Raw genomic sequence first — 22821 nt, 5'->3', positions numbered from 1 at the left:
TCTGAGCTTCCCTAAGTTCAAGAGGAAGAGAATTCCAAAGGGAAGGAGCATAGACAGAAAAAGCCCTGTCACCCATAGATTTTAAGCGGGTTTGTGGAACAGTTAACAAATTACACTGTGAGGAGCGTAGTCTGCGACTTGGAGTGTAAGGAATTAATAAAGCAGATAAGTAATGAGGAGCCAAGCCATGTAATGCTTTGCATGTCAGCATCATAATTTTAAAATCGACACGGGATCTGACCGGGAGCCAGTGCACGGACTCCAAAACAGGAAAATATGACAGCATTTCCTGGTCCCAGTCAGGATCCAGGTGGCAGAGTTTTGTTCATATTGGAGTTTATTGAGTGTGGATTTAGAAACTCCGGCTAAAAGGGCGTTACAGTAATCTAGCCAAGTGACAATGAATGAGTTAATCAGTTTTTCATCTACAGAGAAGTTTAGCATAGGGCACAGTCTTACTATATGAAAAAAGGATGCTTTAACAGTGCTCTGAACAAAAGAATGAAATGTAAGGCTAGTTTCAAAACTTAGGTTCCTCATTTTACTTTGGGTCTCTAGAACAGAGCCATCAACAAATAGAGACAGTGGACCAGCTTTGAGAATTTGCTGACGGGAACCTATACGCATAACTTCGGTTTTACCGCTATTCAGGTACAAAAAATTATTATACATCCATACAGTCAGAAAGAAAACAAACATCAAGGTTTTCACTAGATTTTGAGTGAATGTAGATTTGGGTATCATCAGCATAAAAGTGATAATGGGGGCCGAGCGATTGCAGCAGATTCCCAAGTGGAGATAAATAAATACTGAAAAGGAAAAGGCCTAAAACTGATCCCTGAGGAACACTAATGAGCACAGAGCTAGTGTCAGACCTGTAACCACCCATAGAAATAAACTGGGAACGGTCAGTAAAATAGGATTTAAACCAGTTTAAAACTGTCCCCGACACACCAAAAAACTTTCAAGGCAGTTAAGTAAAAGACCATGATCAACAGTATCGAAGGCGGCTCTTAGATCAAAAAGAACGAGAATGGAAGTAGCTCCAGAATCAGAGGTCATCAACAAGTGATTGGTAACTTTGACTCATGCCATTTCAGTACTGTGAAATTTACGCAAACCTGACTGAATGGGTTCAAAGAGGTTATCAATTGTAAGATGATTACACAATTGGGAGGCAACAACACGGTCAAGTATTTTTGCCAAAAACGGAAGATTTGAGATTGGAAGAAAATTGTTAAAATCATCCAGGGCAGCATTTTCTTTCTTTGGCACAGGTGTAACAGCAATAGTCTTTAATACTGCTGGAACAACCCCAGTCTCCAATGAATCATTTATAATACTGAGGATAATAGGGCACCAAAAATTGAAGCAAGATTTAAATAGGCTTGTGGGAATTGGATCAAGCAAGCAAGTGGTTAATTTCCTGCTGGATACCTCCCTTGTGAGAGCCTCAGAATCAAGCAGTGAGAAATGAGTGAAAGAAACACCAGCGAACCCATATGGATGAAGGAGTGAAGTGGCAGAGTCAGGTATAACAGAAATTTGTTTGCAAACATTATCAATCTTAGAATTAAAAAACTGAAGAAAGAATTACATAGCTGCTGAGAAACAGGCAAGGTGGTAACAGCATTAACTTGAAACACTCTATTTATGGTTTGGAACAAGTGTCTGGGATTTCTTTGATTGTTTACAATAGCCTGAAAGAAATAAGATGATCTTTCAGTCTCAATTAGTGCTCTGTAATCACACCTATTTATAGGCCTGCCGAGGTCAGGTGATGTGGAATTTCGCGCATCTCGTGACTATAAAACGGCGCCTGTAAACCACGTCATCAGCTTCTCTTTGTCTGAATCAAAGATGCAATCTACAGGCATACCCCAGTATGACAAAGCTACTCAACAAACAGGGTCACATGCATAACCCAGATATATCCTTTCAAAGGGATCTCAACGTTGCGTGAGCTTCATGCTGTGGGAACGAGTATACCCACTCCGTCATACTGAGGCTATGGCCTTTCCAAAAAGGTCTTCGACTGAAGGTCACTGCAAGATCCTCGACCAACCTGTAATACCGAATGAATGTGTGCGGCGTTGACCACCCCGCCACAGCACAAACATCCTGTAAGGGTGCCCCTTAGATAAAGCATTTTAGGAGGCGCATCCCCTAGTGGATTGAGCCCCTATAACCAGAGGCGTAGCGAGACCTTGCCTAATAAGCAATAGAGATTGCTTCCACTATCCAAATAGATATGCGCTGTTTTGACATAGCATCACCTCTACTGTCACTGCCAAATAGAGCAACAACTGCTCTGACTTATGCCACTGGCTGGAGCGGTGGACGTAAGTACAAAGAGTATTCACTGGACATAGTAGGTGCCATCTTCCTTCATCAAAGGAAGTCCCTTATAAGGAACGGAGGAGGGCAGAAAGCCTGCAATATTACCGGCTGGGCAGCAGACGTAGGGACTTAGGAAATAAACTGGCCTAGAATATAGGGAGGCCTTGGCTAATCCAAAGGCAAACGCAAGGCAGGAAGGGGCATCAGAGATGTCGGCACCACCCAAAAGAGCTACCTTTACGGTCAGAAGCTTCTCTAAGGCTGATGCTGAGAGCTCAAATGGGGCACCTGACAGACCTTCCCGGACAACAGAAGGTCCCAGGAAGGTATGCGTGGTCTATAGATGGGCCTAAGCTATCTGACACCATGCATAAACCTTGAAGTTAGAGGATGTTGCCCCACAGAGGCTCCATCTATAGGGACGTGGCTGGCCGAAATGGCGGCCACGAAGGCCCTAATTGTAGAAGGAGCCAACCCTGCTGAGAAATGTTCCTGTAAGAGCTTCAGGACTGTAGCTATTGTGCAGTTTACTGGGTCTCACTGACGTTCCTCACACCACAATAAAAAAGTTGCCACTTGAATGCATACAATTTTCCTGTGGATAGTGCTCTAGCGTTTAACATGGTTTCTACAACCACGGTTGAGAGACTGGAATCTATGAACTGGTGCCCCTCAGGGGCCAGACTCACAGTTTCCATAGTTCTGGATGAGGGTGATAAAGCAACCCTCTGGCTTGAGACAATAGATCAATGTGAACAGGAATCTCCCAGGGAGTGCCATGCAACAGAGATATATATCTCCAAGAAACATATTCGAGCTGGCCAATCAGGTGCTACTAGCAGCAGACTCAGCACGGGCTTGGCAAACTCTTGCTAGAGCCTGTGGGAGCTGAGCAATCAGGGGAAAGGCATACAGACGTGCCCTCAGCCACAGGTGCACCCATGCGTCCAGCCCTAATCTTTTTTCTTTGGTGCAGGAGGAGTGAGGGCAAACCACAGCGGCAGTGTGTAGTCTCTTCGGAGGTGAACACATCTACTTCCATTTGGCTGAACCTCTGCCATATGGACTCACAAAACTTCCCCTCCATCAGAGAAGAATTAGTTGAGCCTGCCTGAACAGGGGGCACGAATGTAACCCTCCCTGGTGGTTGATATGAGACCACTGCTGTATTGTCTGTCATAACTAACACATGGTGACCTCAAAATTGAGGAGAAGAATTTCGGTGCTAGACGTATGGCCCACACGTCTAGGCAATTTATATGCCACACTAGATGAGGGCGGCTCCAGAGCCCGTGAGGGAGTCATCTGACATTACTGTCTTGCCATAAGAGATGCCCCTAGAGTGTGACCCAAGGCTAGAAACTGCAGACACCTCCAAGTTCTCAGAGCACGTAGGCATGACCACACGACACTGACTACTCTCAGGAGTTTCGTCCGCGGATGAAACCTCCGACTTTCAGCCATCACTGAATGGTCTAATGTGCAATGGGCCCAATGGTATGCCGTTGGCTACTGCTGCATAAGCCCCAACAATCTCCGTAGAGACTGGAGAGATGCCCAGACCTAACTTTATCTTGCTCAGTGTTGATAGGATTGCCCTACACGTGTTGGGGATAGACACCCCCTCATCACATTCGAATCCCATATAACCCCTAGAAAAGTCATCCTCTGATGGGAAAAGCAACTTTCCCTGAGGTTCAACCTGAGCCCCAAGCTCCTTACATGGGCGAGAACAAGATCTTGATGTTGAATTGGCAACTTCCTTACCATGCTAGAATTAACCAGTCGTCCATGTAGTTTAGCACATAAATGCCCTGAAGTCACAAAGGAGTCAGCGCAGCATCCATACACTTTGGGAAGGTGCGAGGGGATAAAACTAGTGAAAGGAAGAGCCAATATTGATAAATGTTGCCTCCAAATGTAATCTTCAGGAACTTCGTGTGCCTGGGCAATGGAATATGCCTCTTTTTTAGATCTATCATCACAAACCAATCCTCGAACTGAATTTGTGGAACAATAAGTTTGAGCATCAACATCCTGAACATGTACGTCAGAAGAGTACAGTTCAGATGATGCAGATCTCAAATTGGCCGTATACTCTCATCTTTTCTGTGGACCAGGAAATAACAACTATAAAAACCTCCCTCCCTCAGAGAAAGAGGTACATGTTCTATGGCCCCTTTGTCCAAGAGAGATCTTATTTCCTGGGCTAATGTTGGGATCTGCATTGTGCTGACTACTGTGGTGAGCACACCTCGGAAATGGGGGAGTTGAGCTATGAACTGGACCCGGTCCCCTTTTCTATGGAGGACAGAACCCAAGGAGATATATTTGGCAGTAGTTTCCATGATGCCAGATGGTCTTTAGTGACGTTAGCTTTCCACATTTTGTTGGAGGAAAGCATCAGATTTTCGTGGCCCTGTGACAGCTTGCTGACCAAAGAAAACTGAACACTTGGGATGACATTGGCTAGGGGAGCCCTACAGTAATACTGGAGTTTAACTGCCCTAATAACCTCTTGTCCCCTGATACCTCCCTCCACAGCCCCCAGGACTGCTTCTTTTTGCCTTTTTTGGTACTGAATATAATTTTTAAATCAGCCTACTAGCAGGCTGTAACTGTGACTGCCTGCTCCCCCTGGCTTTCTGTCGGGGGAGGCAGGCCTCCACACTTGCCTTCTGTGCCTCCCACTCAATTCAGCTGGTCTGCCTGGAAGTCCTGCAACACTGCCATTGTATGCAGAGACCCAAAAGCAAGGCCCACTGCCGCATAGGCTTCACCAACCAATGCCGAGGTGGTCTGGCAAAGCCGGCCCTCCTGACGGCCTTTGCTGCCATTGATGGAGAAAGGTAGCTCACACACACACCTATTTATCCCCCACGATGGCCGAATAATCCAACATCAGAGGATTATAAACACGGCTTTCTCCAGAAGCGTGACACTTCATGGTGCACTTCCGGAAAAAAGGGGAGTTGTCTGTGTTGTGAGGGAGCACTCTCCTCCTCACTGCCTTACCCCTCTGGCTCCTCAGGGTCAGAGAGGGTGGTTTGACTCTCCATACCGGAAAGAGAAGTGAATAAGAAAAAGAAGGGGAGAGTCAGATCCAGAAGAAAGAGTGAGAGATAGAGCAGCGCTCATCTCCGGTTCCCCCTCCAGATCCATACGGGACCCCCAGGATCTGAGCCGGCTGGCTACCTCGACAGAAGCTGGCCCAGAGTCCTGATGTTCCGAAACCCATCTCGCTTCAGCCGAGAAGTGAGAAAGCCAGGAGTGGAGACGCTTTATTACAAAGCATTCACAATGAGTGCAGTCAGCCCCCTCGAGGGCTGCCAAAGCAAGCTCCACTGCCATACACTTCACACAAAAAATGTGTCCATCTTCCTCTGTTATAAAATGAGAGGAGGGAATAACACACTCTCTGAACTCTCTAAGGCTCATTCTGTTTGCACAGGATAGTGACAGATACATATATATATATATATATATATATATATATATATATATATATATACATACAGATATATATATATATATATATATATATATATATATATATATATATATATATATATATATATATATATATATATATACAGATATATATATACAAATATATATATCTGTGGACACGCTTTCTGTGTGAAGTGTTTGGGCGTAGAGCATGCAACAGCAGCCCTCGAGGGGTCTGACTGTCAGAATTGTGAACATTTCACGATTAGGCAGCTCTGTTCTCGACTCGCTCTCTTGTCTGAAGGGAGTTGGGTTTCAGAGCCTCGCGGATCTGGGCCAGCCACTGCCGTGGCAGCCAGCCAGCTAAGGTTGTGGGGTTCTCGTATGGATTTGGAAGAGGAGCCAGAGACGAGCGCTGCTTTATCTCTTTTTCTGTCTTCCGGGTTCAGCTCACCGCCGACTCCTCCTTCCCCTATGGAAAGCCAAAACACCCTTGCTGACTCCGAGGAGTCGGTAGAGGGTGCCACTGCACCAAAAACCGACAGCAGCTCTCAAGCATACAAAGAGCTGCTTGAAGTGATTACTAGGGAAGTTGAAAAGTTGAATATAGACTGGCCCGGGGAAGAGGAAGTGGCTTGTAGCAGGCTGGATGAGCGCTTCCTCTCCAGTGAAAATAAATATAGAGCTCCCTCACACCGCAGAAAACTCCCCTTTTTTCCATAAGTGCATGATGAGATATCACGTTTCTGGAGAAAACCATACACTAGCCGTGTTTATAACCCTGCGACGTCTGATTACTCAGCCGTCATGGGGAGTGAGCAGCACGGCTATTCAGTGACGCCAAAGGTGGAAGAGGCACTTGCGAGCCACCTCTTTCCATCAACGGCAGGTAATTTAGGGAGGCCAACTTTACCTTCTAAGCCATGCAAGGCCACATCAGCGTTGGTGGGCAAACCTATGCGCAGCAGGTCTTGCTTGTGGGTCACTGCATACAATGGCAGTGTTGCAGGCCTACCAAGCAGACCTGCTGAGTGAGCTCGATACTGGGGAGTGAATTGAGCCCGAGGCAGTGGCAGAGCTGCGCCGCACCACAGATTTATCTCTCTGGGCGACCAAACAAACGGCCCATGATATTGGCCATTCAATGGGTAGCCTGGTTGTGGCGGAGAGGCACCTATGGCTCAACCTCTCAGGGATGGGGACCAAAGAAAAGCTCTCCTTGCTGAACGCACCTGTTAAACCTTCCGGCCTGTTTGGCGGCACGGTTAATGCCATCGCTGACAGGTTTCGCAAGGCAAAACAGCAAACGGCGGCGTTCAGCCAGTTCCTTCCCCGTCGTGCCAAGTTCGCCCGGGCCTCCATGAGTGGAGCCCGGGCCAGCGCTAGTGCGAGGGATGTGCAGAAGGCGAGTGTGGCGGCCCGCCTCCCCCCACAGAAAGCCAGGGGGACTGGGCGGCCACAGCCACAGCCTGCTAAGATGCCTGATCTAAGAATGATCATAAAAGCAAAGCAGGCAAGGAAGGAACAGCTCTGATGGACCACAGAGGGACTTATCAGGGGACATGAGGTTGTTAGGGCAGAGAGCCCCCAGTGCAACTGTAGGGCCTGCCCTGGCCAAGGCCATCCCATGTTTTCAGCCTTCTCTGGTCAGCGAGCTGTCACAGGGCGACGGAAATCTGATGCTTTCCCTCCAGTGAAATGTGGAAAAGCTAACATCACTGAAAGACCATTTGGAAGTGTGGATACTACTGCCAAATGTGTCTCCATGGGTTCTGTCTACCATAGAAAAGGGTTACCGGGTCCAGTTCAGAGCTCAACCCCCCCGGTTCAGAGGTGTGCTCACCACAGTTGTCAGCACAGAGCAGAGCCCAATGTTAGAGCCCAATGTTAGGACAAAGGGGCCATAGAACATGTACCCCGTTCTCTAAGGGAGGGAGGTTTTTACAGCCGTTATTTCCTGGTCCACAAAAAAGATGGGAGTATGCGGCCAATTTTAGATCTGCGTCATCTGAACCATACTCTTCGGACATACAGGTTCAAGATGCTGTTTCTCAAACTTATCATGCCACAGATTCAGTCCGAGGACTGGTTTGTGATGATAGATCTGAAAGATGCATATTTCCACATAGGAATATCGCCCAGTCACAGGAAGTTCCTGAGGTTTGCGTTTGGAGACAACATATACCAATTTCGGGTTCTTCCCTTCGGGCAAGCTTTATCCCCTCGCACCTATACAAAGTGCATGGATGCTGCTTTGGCTCCCTTGCGACTCCAGGTCATCCGTGTACTAAACTACATGGACAACTGGTTAATTCTAGCACGATCCAGGGAACAGGGGGTTCAACATCGAGATGTTGTTCTCACCCACATGAGGAGCTTAGGGCTCAGGTTGAACCTCAAGAAAAGTATGCTTTCTCCAGTGCAGAGGGCAACATTTCTAGGGGTTATATGGGATTCTACTACGATGAATTTAATACTGCGTTTTGGCTGAAACCTCTGAGAGTAATCAGTGTCACGCGGTAATGCCTACGTGCTCTGAGTATTTGGAGGTGCCCGCAGTTTCTAGCCTCGGGTTACACTCTAGGGGCGTCTCCTTACCGCAAGACAGTAATGAGACGCGTCCCTCACAGGCTGGGGTGCAGTCCTAAATGGCTGTCCAGCTCACGGTCTTTGGAGCAGCCCTCATCTGGAGTGGCATATAAATCACCTAGAGATGCGAGCCGTATTCCTAGCACTGAAATTCTTTCTTCCTCAGTTGAGAGGTCACCATGTGCTAGTTGCATCAGACAACACAGCGGTGGTCTCATATATCGACCACCAGGGTGGGTTATGTTCACGCCCCCTGTTCAGGCAGGCGCAACTAGTCCTTCTCTGGGCAGAGGGAAAGTTCTTGTCAGTGAGTGCAATGTACATTCCGGGCAGCTGGAATGTAGGGGCAGACATCCTATCGAGGCAGGGGCTGAGCCCCGGGGGTTGGAAGCTACATCCACAAGTGGTGGAGTCCATATGGCGGAGGTTCGGACAAGTGGAAGTGGATGTGTTCGCCTCCGAGGAGACAATACACTGCCCGCTGTTCGCCCTCACTCCTCCCACACCATTGGGGCTGGACGCCATGGTGGACACGTGGCCGAGGTCACGTCTATATGCTTTTCCCCCAATCGCTCTGCTCCCACAAGTTCTAGCGAGAGTTCGCCAAGACCGTCTACGTCTGCTGCTAGTAGCACCTTATTGGCCAGCTCGAATATGGTTCTCAGAGATAATTTTCCTGCTCGACGGTACTCCTTGGGAGATTCCCATCCGCAGGGATCTACTGTCTCAAGCCAGAGGGCTGATTTATCACCCTTGGCCAGAACTACGGAAACTGTGGGTCTGGCCCCTGAGGGGCACCAGCTCTTAGATTCTGGTCTCTACAACCTCAGTTGTGAGAAACGCTAGAGCCCCATCCACAAGGAAATTGTATGCGCTCAAGTGGCGGCAGTGAACTGCGCAATAGCTACAGTCCTGGAGTTCTTATAAGAACGTTTCTCAGCAGGGTTGGCTCCTTCTACAATCAGGGTTTACGTGGCTGCTGTTTCGGCCAGCCACGCCCCTGTTGATGGAGCCTTTGTGGGGCAACATCCTCTAACTTCGAGGTTCATGCATGGTGTAAGACGGCTGAGGCCCATCTGCAGGCCGCGCATACCTTCCTGGGACCTTTCTGTGGTCTTGGAAGGTCTGTCAAGGGCCCCATTTGAGCCCTTAGAGTCAGCCTCTGAGAAGCTTCTGTCTCTAACGGTAGCTCTTCTACTGGCCCTGACATCTCTCAAGCGAGTAGGAGATCTACACACTCTCTCTGTTGCCCCTTCCTGCCTTGACTTTGCCCTGGATTAGCCAAGGCCTTCCTGTATCCTAGGCCAGATTATATTCCTAAAGTGCCCACATCAACTGCCCACCCTGTGGTGTTGCAGGCTTTCTGCCCTCCTCCGTTCCTCACACCGGAACAAGAGAGGATGCACCTGCTGTGTCCAGTAAGGGCTCTCTGTACTTATGTCCACCACTCCGGCCAGTGGCATAAGTCGGAGCAGCTGCTGGTCTACTTTGGTGGCGAAAGTAAAGGTGATGCTGTGTCAAAGCAGCACATTTCTAATTGGATAGTGGAAGCAATCTCTATGGCTTACGAGGCGCGCAGTCTCACCACGCCTCTGGGCATAAAAGCTCATTCCACTAGGGTGGTCACCTCCTCGAAGGCTTTATCCAAAGGGGTATCCTTGCAGGATGTGTGTGCTGCTGCACGATGGTCTACGCCACACACATTCATTCGTTATTACAGCCTGGATATTCATTCCACCCCGCTCTCGAGTGTCTTGCAGTGACCCTCGGGCTTGGGTCTTTTTGAACAGGCCGTACCCTCGGTATGACGGAGTGGGTATTCCCATTCCCATACTGTTATGCTAAATGCAACATCGAAGTTCCCTTTGAAAGGGAACGTCGGGTTACACATGTAACCCTGTTCCCTGAGAAGGGAACGAGACATTGCATAGCTTTGTCATACCGGGGCAGGCCTGTGAATTGCGTCTTCGCTTCAGATAATAGAGGCTGGCGGCGTGGTTAACAGGTGCCATATATATATCATGCGACACGCTTAATTGCCACGTCACCTGATCATGGCAGGCCTATAAGTAGAGGCATGATTTTACACAAGCTTCAGATACCGGTCACGCACGCAAGGGCGCTTCCCATACTGTTATGCTAAATGCAACGTCTCGTTCCCTTCTCAGGGAACAGGGTTACATGTGTAACCCCGACGTTTTATGTGTTATGACGATGACACCTGCTGCTCTTTCCGAGTGGTCCTTTGCTCTTGGGCTACTCTTCTGAATTCTTCTGATTCCCTAGTCAACAATCTTGCAAAGAGCTCCTGTGCGTGGCCGGTTGATAATATAGTGATGCTGCTTCCACTTGTAGATGATGGCCCCAGTGGTGTCTTCCCTTTCTGGTGACTCCCCTTTCTGGGAACCACAATTTGTTAGCTGGGAAGGTGTTTCAGCCTGCACACCCATCCTCTGCTCACAGGATGTTTTTTTGTTTGTCACACCACACTGTGTAACCCTACAGACTGTTGCGTGTAAAATTCAAAGGAGTTTCTCATACACTAAAACCAGCCCAACTGGCACCAACAACTATGCCACACTTAAATTTACAAATGCCGTTTTTCCACTGTAAGAACTTTCCCCAGGAACTAGGGACTTTTGGAGGTTCTCTGTGTGTTTCCACTGCAGGGATCAGGGTCTAAATTAAGTTCTGGGTAAAATATTTAGCCCTCGCAAAGTCCCTACTTGGGAGGTGGTACTTTTTCAAAAGCAAGGAACTTGGGGGGTGTGACTTTAAATTCACTATACTACCACTACTCGTCTCTTTTCCAGAGTTTTCTCAGTGACCTTTTTAGCAAAGCAATACATCACAATCAACAGTAGCACAGCTTGAATATCCTCCATGTATGTTGTTGTTGCAGTGTCATTATCAGATTTCAGAAAATAGACTGTCTGTTTTTAAAACACTAACATTTATCCAAAGAAGAAAAAAAAATTTCATTCCATGAAATAATCTAACCTGGGCCATGGTAGTGAGCACACCAAATCCTAACCACTAGACCACCAGTTTGGTTGCAGCAAACTCTTTTGTTACTGTTCAAAGGTTTGTGTTCCAATCAGAGCCTGCTACGTGTTATTATGAGCTGAGCAAACATTTTACATTATTACATCATTAAAATCAGCTTACTTTGTGTCAATAATCAGTTTGATTGTAGCATACTTCGAGGCTTCATATCCTCATATATCATATCCATATCATAAGGGCTTGAGCGCGTAGTCATACATCACCAGACTAATTTGCCTAATCTTTATGGTACTTTAGACCGCAATGGAAACGCTGAGAACAAAGGTCTGGAGGAACCAAATGGTCCCTTGAAAAAAGTTCCTGGGATTAATTGCTCCGGCCAATTTTTGGAAAAGCGGCTAAAGATTATTTTTTCCCCCCATTCTGATGTTCGATGTGAACATTAATTGAAGCTTTTGTACTATATCTGTATGTTTTTATGCACTGTGCTGCTGCAACATGATTGGCTGATTGGGTAACTGCAAAATTGAGCAGGTGTACAGGTTTTCCTGTTAAAGTGGAAGGTGAATGTACACCCTTGATTGATAAATGTCTGCCACGAATCTGCATGTCTGAAATGAATCTGCATGCTGCATTTGTATTACAGCGGCAACAGCAGTCCAACTTTTCCTTGTGAAAAATGTCAAAACCGTCTACACTGAAAATACAATTCATCCTAATACCTGCAGCATTCATTATAAGCAGCATGTCTTGTGGACGAGCAAAGTGGTTCAGTAGGCCTACTAAATCACCGGAAAACTAGAGCTAGATGTTTCTCTAAATCGTCACTGGTTCAGTTTTCAAGTGTCCACCTACATGTAAAATTGTCCTATGTTATTTTGCGCACTTTGTTTAGTGCAGCTCAGAAAATTATGCAGTGGCATCTGCAGTATTTGGACAAGTCAAAAGCACCCAATTGTCTAAATTCAAAATGCAACATTTACCCACAACGATGAATTATGCAATATATGAATATATGACTACAATCATGCCTCCCATGGTATCACACAAACTCTAAACAGATCTGCAACCTGATGAATTGTTAGACTGTAGTTTTAAAACCAGCTTTTAACATAGGTCTACTGATAGATCAACATTTTTAACGGCTTAATTAAAAATCTCTAAGCCTTCATTCAAAAATAATTACAAAATGGACACAAATGACATTTCCATATGTAGCCTACATCGTCCATAAGCACACGTCATATTGTAAATTTCACTAGACCCGCCTTATTCTAAAGCTTCAGTTGAAGACTACACATTGATCAGTTGTTGCCATACAAGGACATTCACAACAGACCGTGTATGTAACAGGGACATAAGCTAAACTTTTGAAGCGCCGTGATTCCCCACTTTTTGCCACACTGATTGCAATAAACAAAATTAAAGGAAAAAAAAGTGTGAATATTTTTTAAGTCGAATTGCGTCTTTTTTCCACTGCCGTACTCACAGGCATAAGTCATGGAGAAGCTGTTGCCCATCTTCACCATATCTACTTGAGGCACCAGTTTGGGAATGTCCTGATAGTGCGAAAGCGCAAATCGGAACACTTCATATTCGTGCGACTCGGGAGGGAATAATCCTCCTGTGGGTGAAAACAGAAAGGAAAATTGTAAGCGATAATGCATATAAGGCTAAATCGTATAAATGACCGCCGTTATTGCTCGTGCTGTCCATTGAATGGAGTAAAATGCCAGTCATCTTTTAAAAGCGCAATCTTAATTAGTGCAAACTGTCAATTTTGAGCACTTTGTGAGTCTACAGGTGATTATTTTCATGCACTCACCTATGTTGATATTACTTGGAAAACTCGAACCAAAGCAGAGTCCGATAACGCTGGTGCAGAGCAGAGCGATTCTTCGTTGCATATTTTTTCCTTTTGCATTTGCGGAAAAAAAAAACAACCAAATCCCCAGCATGGGTATAGCCCAATGGTTCCGTTTGAAATCTGCCCGGATGTTCTAAGAACACAATCAACAATGTGTGACCGAGCTACAAAAGAAATTGCTCACGTTCTCCTTGCTTGTGCTCGCCTCTGACGCGCTCTCTCTTTCTCTCTCTCTCCCTCTCTCTCTCTCTCTCTCCGCGCGTGTGTGTGTGTGTGTGTGTGTGTGTGTGTGTTCCGTTATTCTGAGCTCTCTTGCACAGCTCTGCCTCCCAGCTACAGGAACGACTAATGTTGGATCCCATCACGGAGGTATAACACCCCAAAATCATAGTGCCAATTAAGTGGTAGTCTATTTCTCTACAAAATATAAATTTGATACATGAATGTATGAAAATTGTGAAAAATTAGAACCCCTTTTAGTGGTCCAATAATTGCAAAGTTGATTACTGACCGTTTCTAATTTTCCTCTTTTTTTTGCGCGATTACGTCTATGTATGCCATTTCAAAATCACCTTTTTTATGTTTATTTTATTTTACTTGGTTTAATTACAACGGCCATCTTTGTGTCATGGCACACAACAAATTTTGGTAATACAGCTGTTTACGGAAACCTCAATATCTCGGCTCAGGATCGGACTAGCTCGTTGGAACAAAAACTGATCTCTAGAGCACATTACAAGGTACAGTAGGTATTCAACCAGAATGTCTATTAGCGCCATGTGTACCACCTACGCAAGGCCTGTCACATGTGAAAGTCATTCACGAAATTGTCACCAGGTGGGGCGCAAAGTGACTGATTGCAAAACGACAGTGTATATGGATATCAAATAACGGAATAAATAAATAGTAATAAAAAAATCATTATTATATCATTTTTTAAATAATTTAATTTTTGTTATTTTGTCAAATAAAAATTCAGCAGTGACTGATTTCATGTATAAACGGACAGTTTTTGTGTTTCCCAGCCGCTGGGTTAGTGGCTTTGTGACAAACATTAGAAACAGTGCGCCCTCCCCCTACCTGGTGAAACACAGAGGAGACAGGGTTAGGTGGTATGAGTGTCTCACCCGAGGAGGCTCGTCCCGTGTGGTCTTCATCTTCCTGAGCCATGCAGGCTGGCTGGACCCAGTCTCTGGTGGCTGGCCTCTTCTTCTGCCATTGGCAGTGGTAGATTCTCATGGCTGATGGCTTGGGGAACCCTGGCCAATCCCGGTCGAGCAATAGTGGCACTGGGTGCTCAGGAATCAGGTCAGTGAGGAGTGACCAACTGCCAGCTGGTGAGGAGAACATGACTTCTGTGGCAGGGACCTCCCGGATGTCTCCATGGATGCAAGACGGGAGGATGCCTGTAGGTTTGGGCAGGCTGTCGGGTGGGCTGGGGTGAAGGTGCTCCCTGAATCAAGAAGGGCTGTGACGGGCTGGCTGTTCACCCTTACAGCCATAGTTGGGGCATCCAGAGGCAAAGCAGCATGGAGGGCACCACCAGCCAGCCAGGGCTTGCCGATGCACTGCAGGGAGGCCGGATCTGGCTCGGTGGGCATGGGTTCGTCCCTGAGTGTCCTGTTGGTTGGGGGGAGGGGTTTTCTGCAGTCTTCTCTCCCAATGTAGGCTGGGCTCTGGCCAATGGCAGGCTGGGCCTCATCAGAACCCCTGTGGATGGTCTCTCTGCTCACCCCTGCTGATGCTCAGCAAGGCCGGGGCTGACTCAAGGGCCTCCACCATCTCCCTCGGACCCTGGCGCTTTTCATACCCACCACTTTCTGTTTTTCAGGCAGCAGAGCTCGTAGAAAGCGATCCATTATGACTCTCTCCACTACTTCGGTGGTGGTGTACCTTTCAGGTTGGAGCCACCTTCTGGCGATCTGGAGCAGAGAGTCCATCTGGACAAGTGTAAAGGGCTTTGGATAGCGCAATATAAATGCAGACCATTTAAGACATGTTAATTGTAAAAGTTAGTGCTAAAAGACAAATTATAATTTGCCTTATAATTACCCTGACCTGACATAAGCACAATATATGCATTATAAATGTATCATATACTCTTTGTTTCACACACGTCTTTATTTAAATACAGCCAACGGAGGATATACTGCAATGTAGCAAACATATTCCAAGCATCACAAAGAATGGAAAAACAAAAATGCTGTTGGTCAGCATCAGTTAATAGCAAATGAACATTCTTTATATTTAAGTTTTCATCAAGTTTCAATTAATAATAAGCCTACTACTAATAAAAAGGACAGATATCAAATAACAAAGCACCTACTGAAATGCAACATTTCTAATTATTAAATGTACATTTCAAATGTTTATATTTGTGACAAATATTAAATAATGCGGACACAACATTTGACATAAAGCCTACTAATTAATGTAGGGTATTAGATAACTATGCTACCACTCTTAATGCTCCCATGCAGAGTAATCCACCTTTTCTATCATTTTTATTTTATTGCAGGGATAAAATAATACAAGATACAGTGATATAAATAATAATGCACATTTTTCTAACGTTTAATAAAATTTATACAACAGTGCTTTTGAATTCTCAATTCTGATTGTCTGAGGTGTGCAATTATTTTTCAGTAAATGCACAGCTAAAGTAGTTCAAGTCAAGTCTTGACTGCCTTACAGTTCCATATCACTTCACCAAGTTAACTGAAATAACGTAAAAGTTATACTGTCCACCACAGCACATATATTTAACAACAAACAAAATGGCAGAAAATTTAGATTTTCCAGAAATAAGTAAGGAATAATTGATGACAGGCAACAGCTTGGGGAACCCTGGCCAATCCCGGTCGAGCAATAGTGGCACTGGGTGCTCAGGAATCAGGTCAGTGAGGAGTGACCAACTGCCAGCTGGTGAGGAGAACATGACTTCTGTGGCAGGGACCTCCCGGATGTCTCCATGGATGCAAGACGGGAGGATGCCCGTAGGTTTGGGCAGGCTGTCGGGTGGGCTGGGGTGAAGGTGCTCCCTGAATCAAGAAGGGCTGTGACGGGCTGGCTGTTCACCCTTACAGAAAAGCTGTAAGGAAAAAGCTGTTATTAGAAAAGCTGTTTTCTAATAACAAATTATTAGAAAATAATTTGTACCCAAGGAGATAATATGGCTATGAGGCGAAGCGGAGGCTTGAGCCATTGCTATGCAGTTAATGGGGAGAAAGAGAGAGGGCAAGAAAAATGAAAGAGAGAGCACGTGTGATTGCAGTAATGAGACAGAAAAGCCAGTGAACAAGTATCAATATTTATTTATTTGTTCATTGTATTTTGTGCAGTAATAAAAAAACAAAACCCTGTGAACAACTAGGTCTATTGATATTTATTTAATTACTTGTTCTATTTATATATGACCATGAAACGGAAAAAAAGTTAACTCTCTCTCTCTCTCCAATAACTGCATATCAATGGCTCAACCCTTCCTTACTAGCTCCAAAATGATATTTTCAAATTCGCATTGGAGTTTTGAGATGGGATTTGTAATAAATTAGTTACACACACATAAGCGTTTTTAAAAGACAAAAACCTGACAAATGTCTTGAAATAAAACATCTGAACAATATCTTGAGTTGTGGTAACTGGTATAAGCTGAATAATTGACTCTGGTCCATTGAATTATTAGAAAATAATGCACACCCAAGGTGTAACAGCCATGGCGTGAAGCGGGGTGTGCATTATTTTTTAATGATTCAGTGGCCCATTACCAATTATTCCTTAAAAAATATGGGATAGTAGTACTACATTATACAGTACATGTAGAAGTATGCACAGAACACATTCTTGACATTTCCTATTCGGCTTGAATTCATTCTAAACAACAAATGCTTACATGGGCTTTTAAGTACTAAATTTTGTTCTGTTAAAATGATTAGTTTTTTACTTACAGATTTTTTTTTATTCTCCACTGACTGAAACTGTCAAACTAGCCCACTGGCAAGGCATGGTTCACTGCTACTTGCGAAAATGACACATCCACCCCCTCTTGTGAAAATCTGTAGTTCTACCACCACTTAGTCAAGAGCACCAAATGCATGTACCCACAGGTACCCACAGTGGCAAAAGAACTTAGGTCTAAATGAAATGCTCATGATTGCTCAAAGTTCCACTTTTAGGGTCAATTTATAATGGGAAGGGTCCGAGTCTTAATTTTTTGGGGGTACCTAGGAAAGTGTAATGTGCACACAGAACACTTCAGGTTTGAGAATTCTCTTTTTTTTTATTTAGTGGTCAGAGTGCAATTGAAAAAAAAATTCCTTCACTTTCGTGTTGAATATCTATGGTGGGGGACCAGATATGAAACTAAAACTTTTGCAGAAATAAGCCCTCTATAGTCACATTCTGCTGTAAAAATTGTGAGTTTGAGATTGTTAAGGTAAGTTCTGCAGGACAGTGGACCTCGAGGGACAGATTTGACAAGCCAGTCTGATCTATCATGTTGGTACAGGTGTTAAGTTGGTATGTTTGAAAAGATTTTATCCAAATATGAAAGTACAGTATGTAGTTGGGTGTTGTACAAATGAAGAATCTCATAAACAGAGCTATGGTGTTGTTTCTCCTATGATAAAAGCTGTCATGCCATGGCAAACTCACGACTCCATTTCCCAGAATGCAAAGCAAACTACAAACATGGCCAACGACTACAACACCCAAAACTACACAAAGACATGTCACATTCTCCTGAGGACTAATCAGAGACACCTGTTCCCAATTACACTCACAATCACACCACACATAAAAGAGATTCTCATACACAATCAGTACATTTACATGGACAACAATAATTCAATATTAACCCGATTAAGACAATACTCTGATTAAGAAACTATCATGTAAACAGCGATTATTGATTACCTTAATTTGGCTAAAGCCATACTCGAGTATGCAACTAAAATAGGAATACTCCATGTCTTAATTCGATTTGTGTTTACTTCGAAGTAAACACAAATCAAATTAAGACATGTGGAGTGAAGTAAACACAAATCGAATTAAGACATGTGGAGTATTCCTATTTTAGTTGCATTATCGACATGCATTACAGACATGTAAACACCTTAATTGCACTATTAACGTCGTGTGGGAGTATTCGCCGCATTTTGACACAGGACACGTACACACACGGCTGTGGTCAACCGTTTGACGGAAAACAAGAGAGCGAGGCTGCGTCTGAAGCCACGTATTTACCTACTATATAGTAGGAGAAATATATGTATACATGGTAAGTATGCAGTTTCAGATACAGCCCATGGCTTCAAGCAGTCGTCTATTTGCATGTATAGCATGACAAATAATTAACTGCACTTGAAGCTTTTGTAAAATGAAAAATGAAACACCCAAAACTGTATATGGTACCATAACGAAGACGAACTGTATGTTGATACGTGAAATTCTGGAGGCAACGTCCGACGACATGGCGTGGGGATGTAATGACGTGTGCCGTTAATCGATCTATATTCTATAACATGTAGAACGAGAACATGAAAGGAATATTCTAAAAGCGACTCATGTAAACACCTTAATCACAATATTATCTTATTCAGAATAAAGTCAGTAATTAGATTATTGCTGTCCATGTAAATGTAGTCAATGTCTTGGCAAAGTATACGCTCAGTTGACTAGCTCTCTGTCTATACCAAGCCTTTATATCGTGTTTGTTTTTCTAGTTTTGATTTTGCTCTCATTTTTTTTTACCTCATCTGTCTGCCTAACCTTGTTTGAACTGTTTGCCTAATCGCCTGACTTCTCCCTGTTTAAGTTTGTGGATTTTGCATTACCCTTTGGACTTGTTGTTTTTGGTATTAAACTATGTAACCTGCACTTGCTTCTGTCTTCACCTCCATTTCGTGACAAAAGCAGTAAGTGACTTCTGAGCTGTTGGGTGCCATGACACAAAGATGGATGTCATATTTAAACTAAGTAAAATAACAAAAAATAAAAAAACAATTGGTAGTTTTGCAATGCCAATGCATAGACGTAATTACTTAAAAATTTTTTTTAGGAAAATTAAAAACAGTCAGGCAACCTGCATTGGACCACTAGAGATGGAATGACCCACCTATTTTACATACATTTACATTCATGACATTTGGCAGATCCCCTTATCTAGAACGAAATACAGAAGTGCTTTGAAGTCCCTATCAATAAATAGAGCCAGATACTGGTTCACTAGTTCACGGACTAAGAATATCATCAGTCTTAAAACTGTTGGGAGGTAACATAGTAAGAAAAACACACAAACAACAATAATTTTGTATTTATTTTTTAAATGAAAAGTGCTAATTTAAGTACTTTAGGAAGAGGCAGGTCACACGTCGTGTGAAGACCACCAGTGACTCAGCTGCTTGGACATCTAGGGGAAGTTCATTCCACCACCTACTGTAGGTACCAGAACAGAGAAGAGTCTTGATGTATGCATTCCTTGTACCCTGAGAGATGGTGGCAACAGTTTAGAGGTGCTAGAGGTTTGGAGGGTAGATCTTTACTGCATGTGTGAAGGACTAAATATATAAAATAAAATATTAAATAGAAGCAAAAGATATTTGTTGTGGTAATTATTACTGTCGATTATAAATCTGTCTAGCATCAAAATGTATGCATATAAGAGTGCACTTTTGTGAATTCAGACGGTGCTGTTTTTTAAAGTCAGATAATTTTGCATGGCTATTAATTGTATTTGTATTAGTTTTTTCTTTTTAAAGGAAAAAAATCACAGAGGTACCAATGACTAACAAGCCAAACATAACTGAAAATTTATTTAAATAATATGTACATATGTTTATGTTTATTAGTAGCTTCACCCTGAACCAGAATGGAGCTTTTACCCCTATAATTCATATTTATTATTCAGTGCTTGACCTCTTAACATATGAATGTAGCATTTATTCTACAATGTTGGTTTGGCTTGGACCACTAATTTTAGAACCAAATTCAATTAAATAAACTTGAAATAACCTTGAATAAACTTGAATGTATGTTTTTGCCATGTACATTGAAAATTGCCACTAAATATCAAGACAAACCACTCCCAAATGAAAACTACATATATAAAAAAACAAATCAGTTAGGTTAGTTTAAAAGAAAATAGCAAAAATTATACATCACTGATGGGTTATTCATGATTGTTTGCATTTTGGGGGTCCTTGCAAAACAAGGATAGTGAACCCATTATACATAAACTAGAGGAACATCTGTGAGGAAAAACAAAAGCTGTGACATAAGTCACAGTCATTCTCAAGGAAGCATTGCTCCTTTCTGCATTTTAGGCTCATGGCCTGTTCAGACCTGGATGCAAGATAATGTGAGCAATCTAACAACAAATTTGATTTGAACAGTAAAATATAACTGAACACTACAGCAAGCATTACATGATTTGGTTTTACTGTTTTGCCGACTGAATTAAGATGAATACATTATATTTTTTATTTAAATTTCAGACAGTATGCAGATTTCTTTATCATAGTATGCCATCATACTAGTATTTTATTGTTAGATCTTTCATAGTAAACAATTATATCACTTTGACCTTCAACAATTCCCACTTGCAAGCTTGTATATTTTGACATTTAGGCTTTGGTAAATGTAGTAGTGGTTCCAGATGACTCAATGTTTATCATTGATAAACTCAATGTTACTTTTACATTTTTACTTTTAAATGTTATTTATTTTACTTTATCTTATTTTATTCTTACTTTATTTATTATGTGTATTTTCTGCCTTGTCTTTTATGTATGCTGTTGGAAGACTAATTCCCCCTTGGGATCAATAAAGCCTTATCTTATCTTATTTTATCTTGCATACTCCTTAAAATAAGGAAATTATCGGTTGTTCTCAGATTTCTCTTTAACAAATAAACAAGTTAATGAATCACATTAGGTACATTAGTCCCTGCTGGAATTGTGGTTTATAAATCATCATAATGCTCTGAAGAAGGGAAGAAGCTTTTTAAAAATAAATTATTAAATCAGAAACAGTCACTAAATAGAACTTATATTAAAATGAAGATGCATCTTAGATATTAACAAGTAGAACTCGATACTAATGTCATCAACAGGGGGTCTAGTCCCTCTTGTTATTAATTTGTGTGCTTCAAATACATTTAAAATATACTTTGACCATGTTTGGAGCAATGCCAAAATGTACTCAGTTCATCATTTGGTAGCATGGATAAGTCCATACAAAGCCTACAGTTCATCTCATGATATATTGCACAAACAAGAATTACTGATGGCAAAAGTCTTAGATAGCCAGAAAAGGGGCCTTGGGGCCCTAAACATGGATTTGTATATAACATCTCTATATGACAAACAGGAAGGAAACTACTGAAGAAAAACCATAAGACATTTGACCTTGCTGTGACTTTGACCCTGTTTGGTTCAGTTCCAAAATCAAATCAGTTCATCTGCTGGTTACATAGATTTTGACACACTTCCTACAAAATACTCAACTACGCATCATTGAAATATCATGCTAACAACAATCTAGGACAGATGGGTGGACACATAGAGGGACACATAAAGGGACACATGGACAATCCAAACATATAATTGAAAATTAAATAATTAAGTACAACTTGACAAGGACGCCTCCACCATCAACAAGTCTAGTCCTTTTTCTAATCTGTATGCCTCAAATATCCGTAAAATATACTTTGACCATATTTGGATCAATGCCAAAATGTAATCAGTTCATCTGGTGGTCACAAGGATAAGTTCATATAAATAATACATTTAATCACTTATTTTTTGAGAAAAAGGAGAAATTTTTAGCAATGGACAGATGGATGCCCACACCCAAGGACAGGCACACAAACAACCCCAAATCACAATACCTCCATGACCTAGTGGTGGAGGCATAATAAAAAGAAAAGGAACAGAAATTAATGGAATCCAAATGCTCTCTTTCACTTGCATATCACTTGCATAGCTAATTCAGTGGCTCATTTCTCCCATATACTGACCCCCCAACCCCATCCCATCACGCTCTCTTTCCTCCATACTCCTTGCATAATTGCCTTTCCATTATGCTGGCTACAGTGACATGTACTGCTTTTAGAATGTTACTACAGTTATTCTGATTAATGGAGCAGATACTTTGCCTGGTACCACAACATCAGGTGCCCCAAACATGACAAATTTGGAGATGTAAATTATAATCACTGGCCTTATGTTGAATTCCCTCTGGGGAAACGGGAATACTGTGAATACTGATAAATGTTTCCACATGGATGGCACTTAGGAATTTGCAGGAGAGGAGAACACAAGGCCATCTAAGGTAAAGGGTATCCAGATTATTCCTCACACAGTCCTGTTAGGCAATAAAACTAACACGTATGTGTGTGTGTGTGTGTGTGTGTGTGTGTGTGTGTGTGTGTGTGTGTGTGTGTGTGCGTGCGTGTTTTAGCCACCCTGAGAAAGATTTAAATAGGGGATGAAATGTTTAATAATACTTATACAATAAGAAGGTTTGACAAAACCAAACACTTACACTTATAGTATTTTCAAACATATAGT

At 43.0% G+C, this 22821-nt stretch overlaps 1 protein-coding gene across 2 annotated transcripts in view; it reads right to left on the bottom strand.

The window, feature by feature from the left end:
- gria1a (glutamate receptor, ionotropic, AMPA 1a) overlaps nt 1–13755 on the bottom strand; it is a 158755-nt gene extending 145000 nt beyond the window's left edge. Inside the window, exons 1-2 of one of the 2 annotated variants that reach the window (XM_053630476.1) lie at nt 13211–13755; nt 12875–13009 (exon numbers count right to left, since the gene is read on the bottom strand). In XM_053630476.1, the coding sequence (XP_053486451.1) occupies nt 12875–13009; nt 13211–13343 (268 nt within the window). In that variant the 5' untranslated portion in view covers nt 13344–13755. The remainder of the gene's footprint in view (nt 1–12874; nt 13010–13210) is intronic. The other variant, XM_053630477.1, reaches the window with a different exon arrangement.
- Between the last annotated feature and the right edge of the window lie 9066 nt (nt 13756–22821).

The sequence above is a fragment of the Ictalurus furcatus genome, chromosome 8 (assembly GCF_023375685.1).
Source record: "Ictalurus furcatus strain D&B chromosome 8, Billie_1.0, whole genome shotgun sequence".
NCBI classification, from domain to species: domain Eukaryota; kingdom Metazoa; phylum Chordata; class Actinopteri; order Siluriformes; family Ictaluridae; genus Ictalurus; species Ictalurus furcatus.
This window is presented reverse-complemented; position numbering and strand designations above follow the sequence as displayed.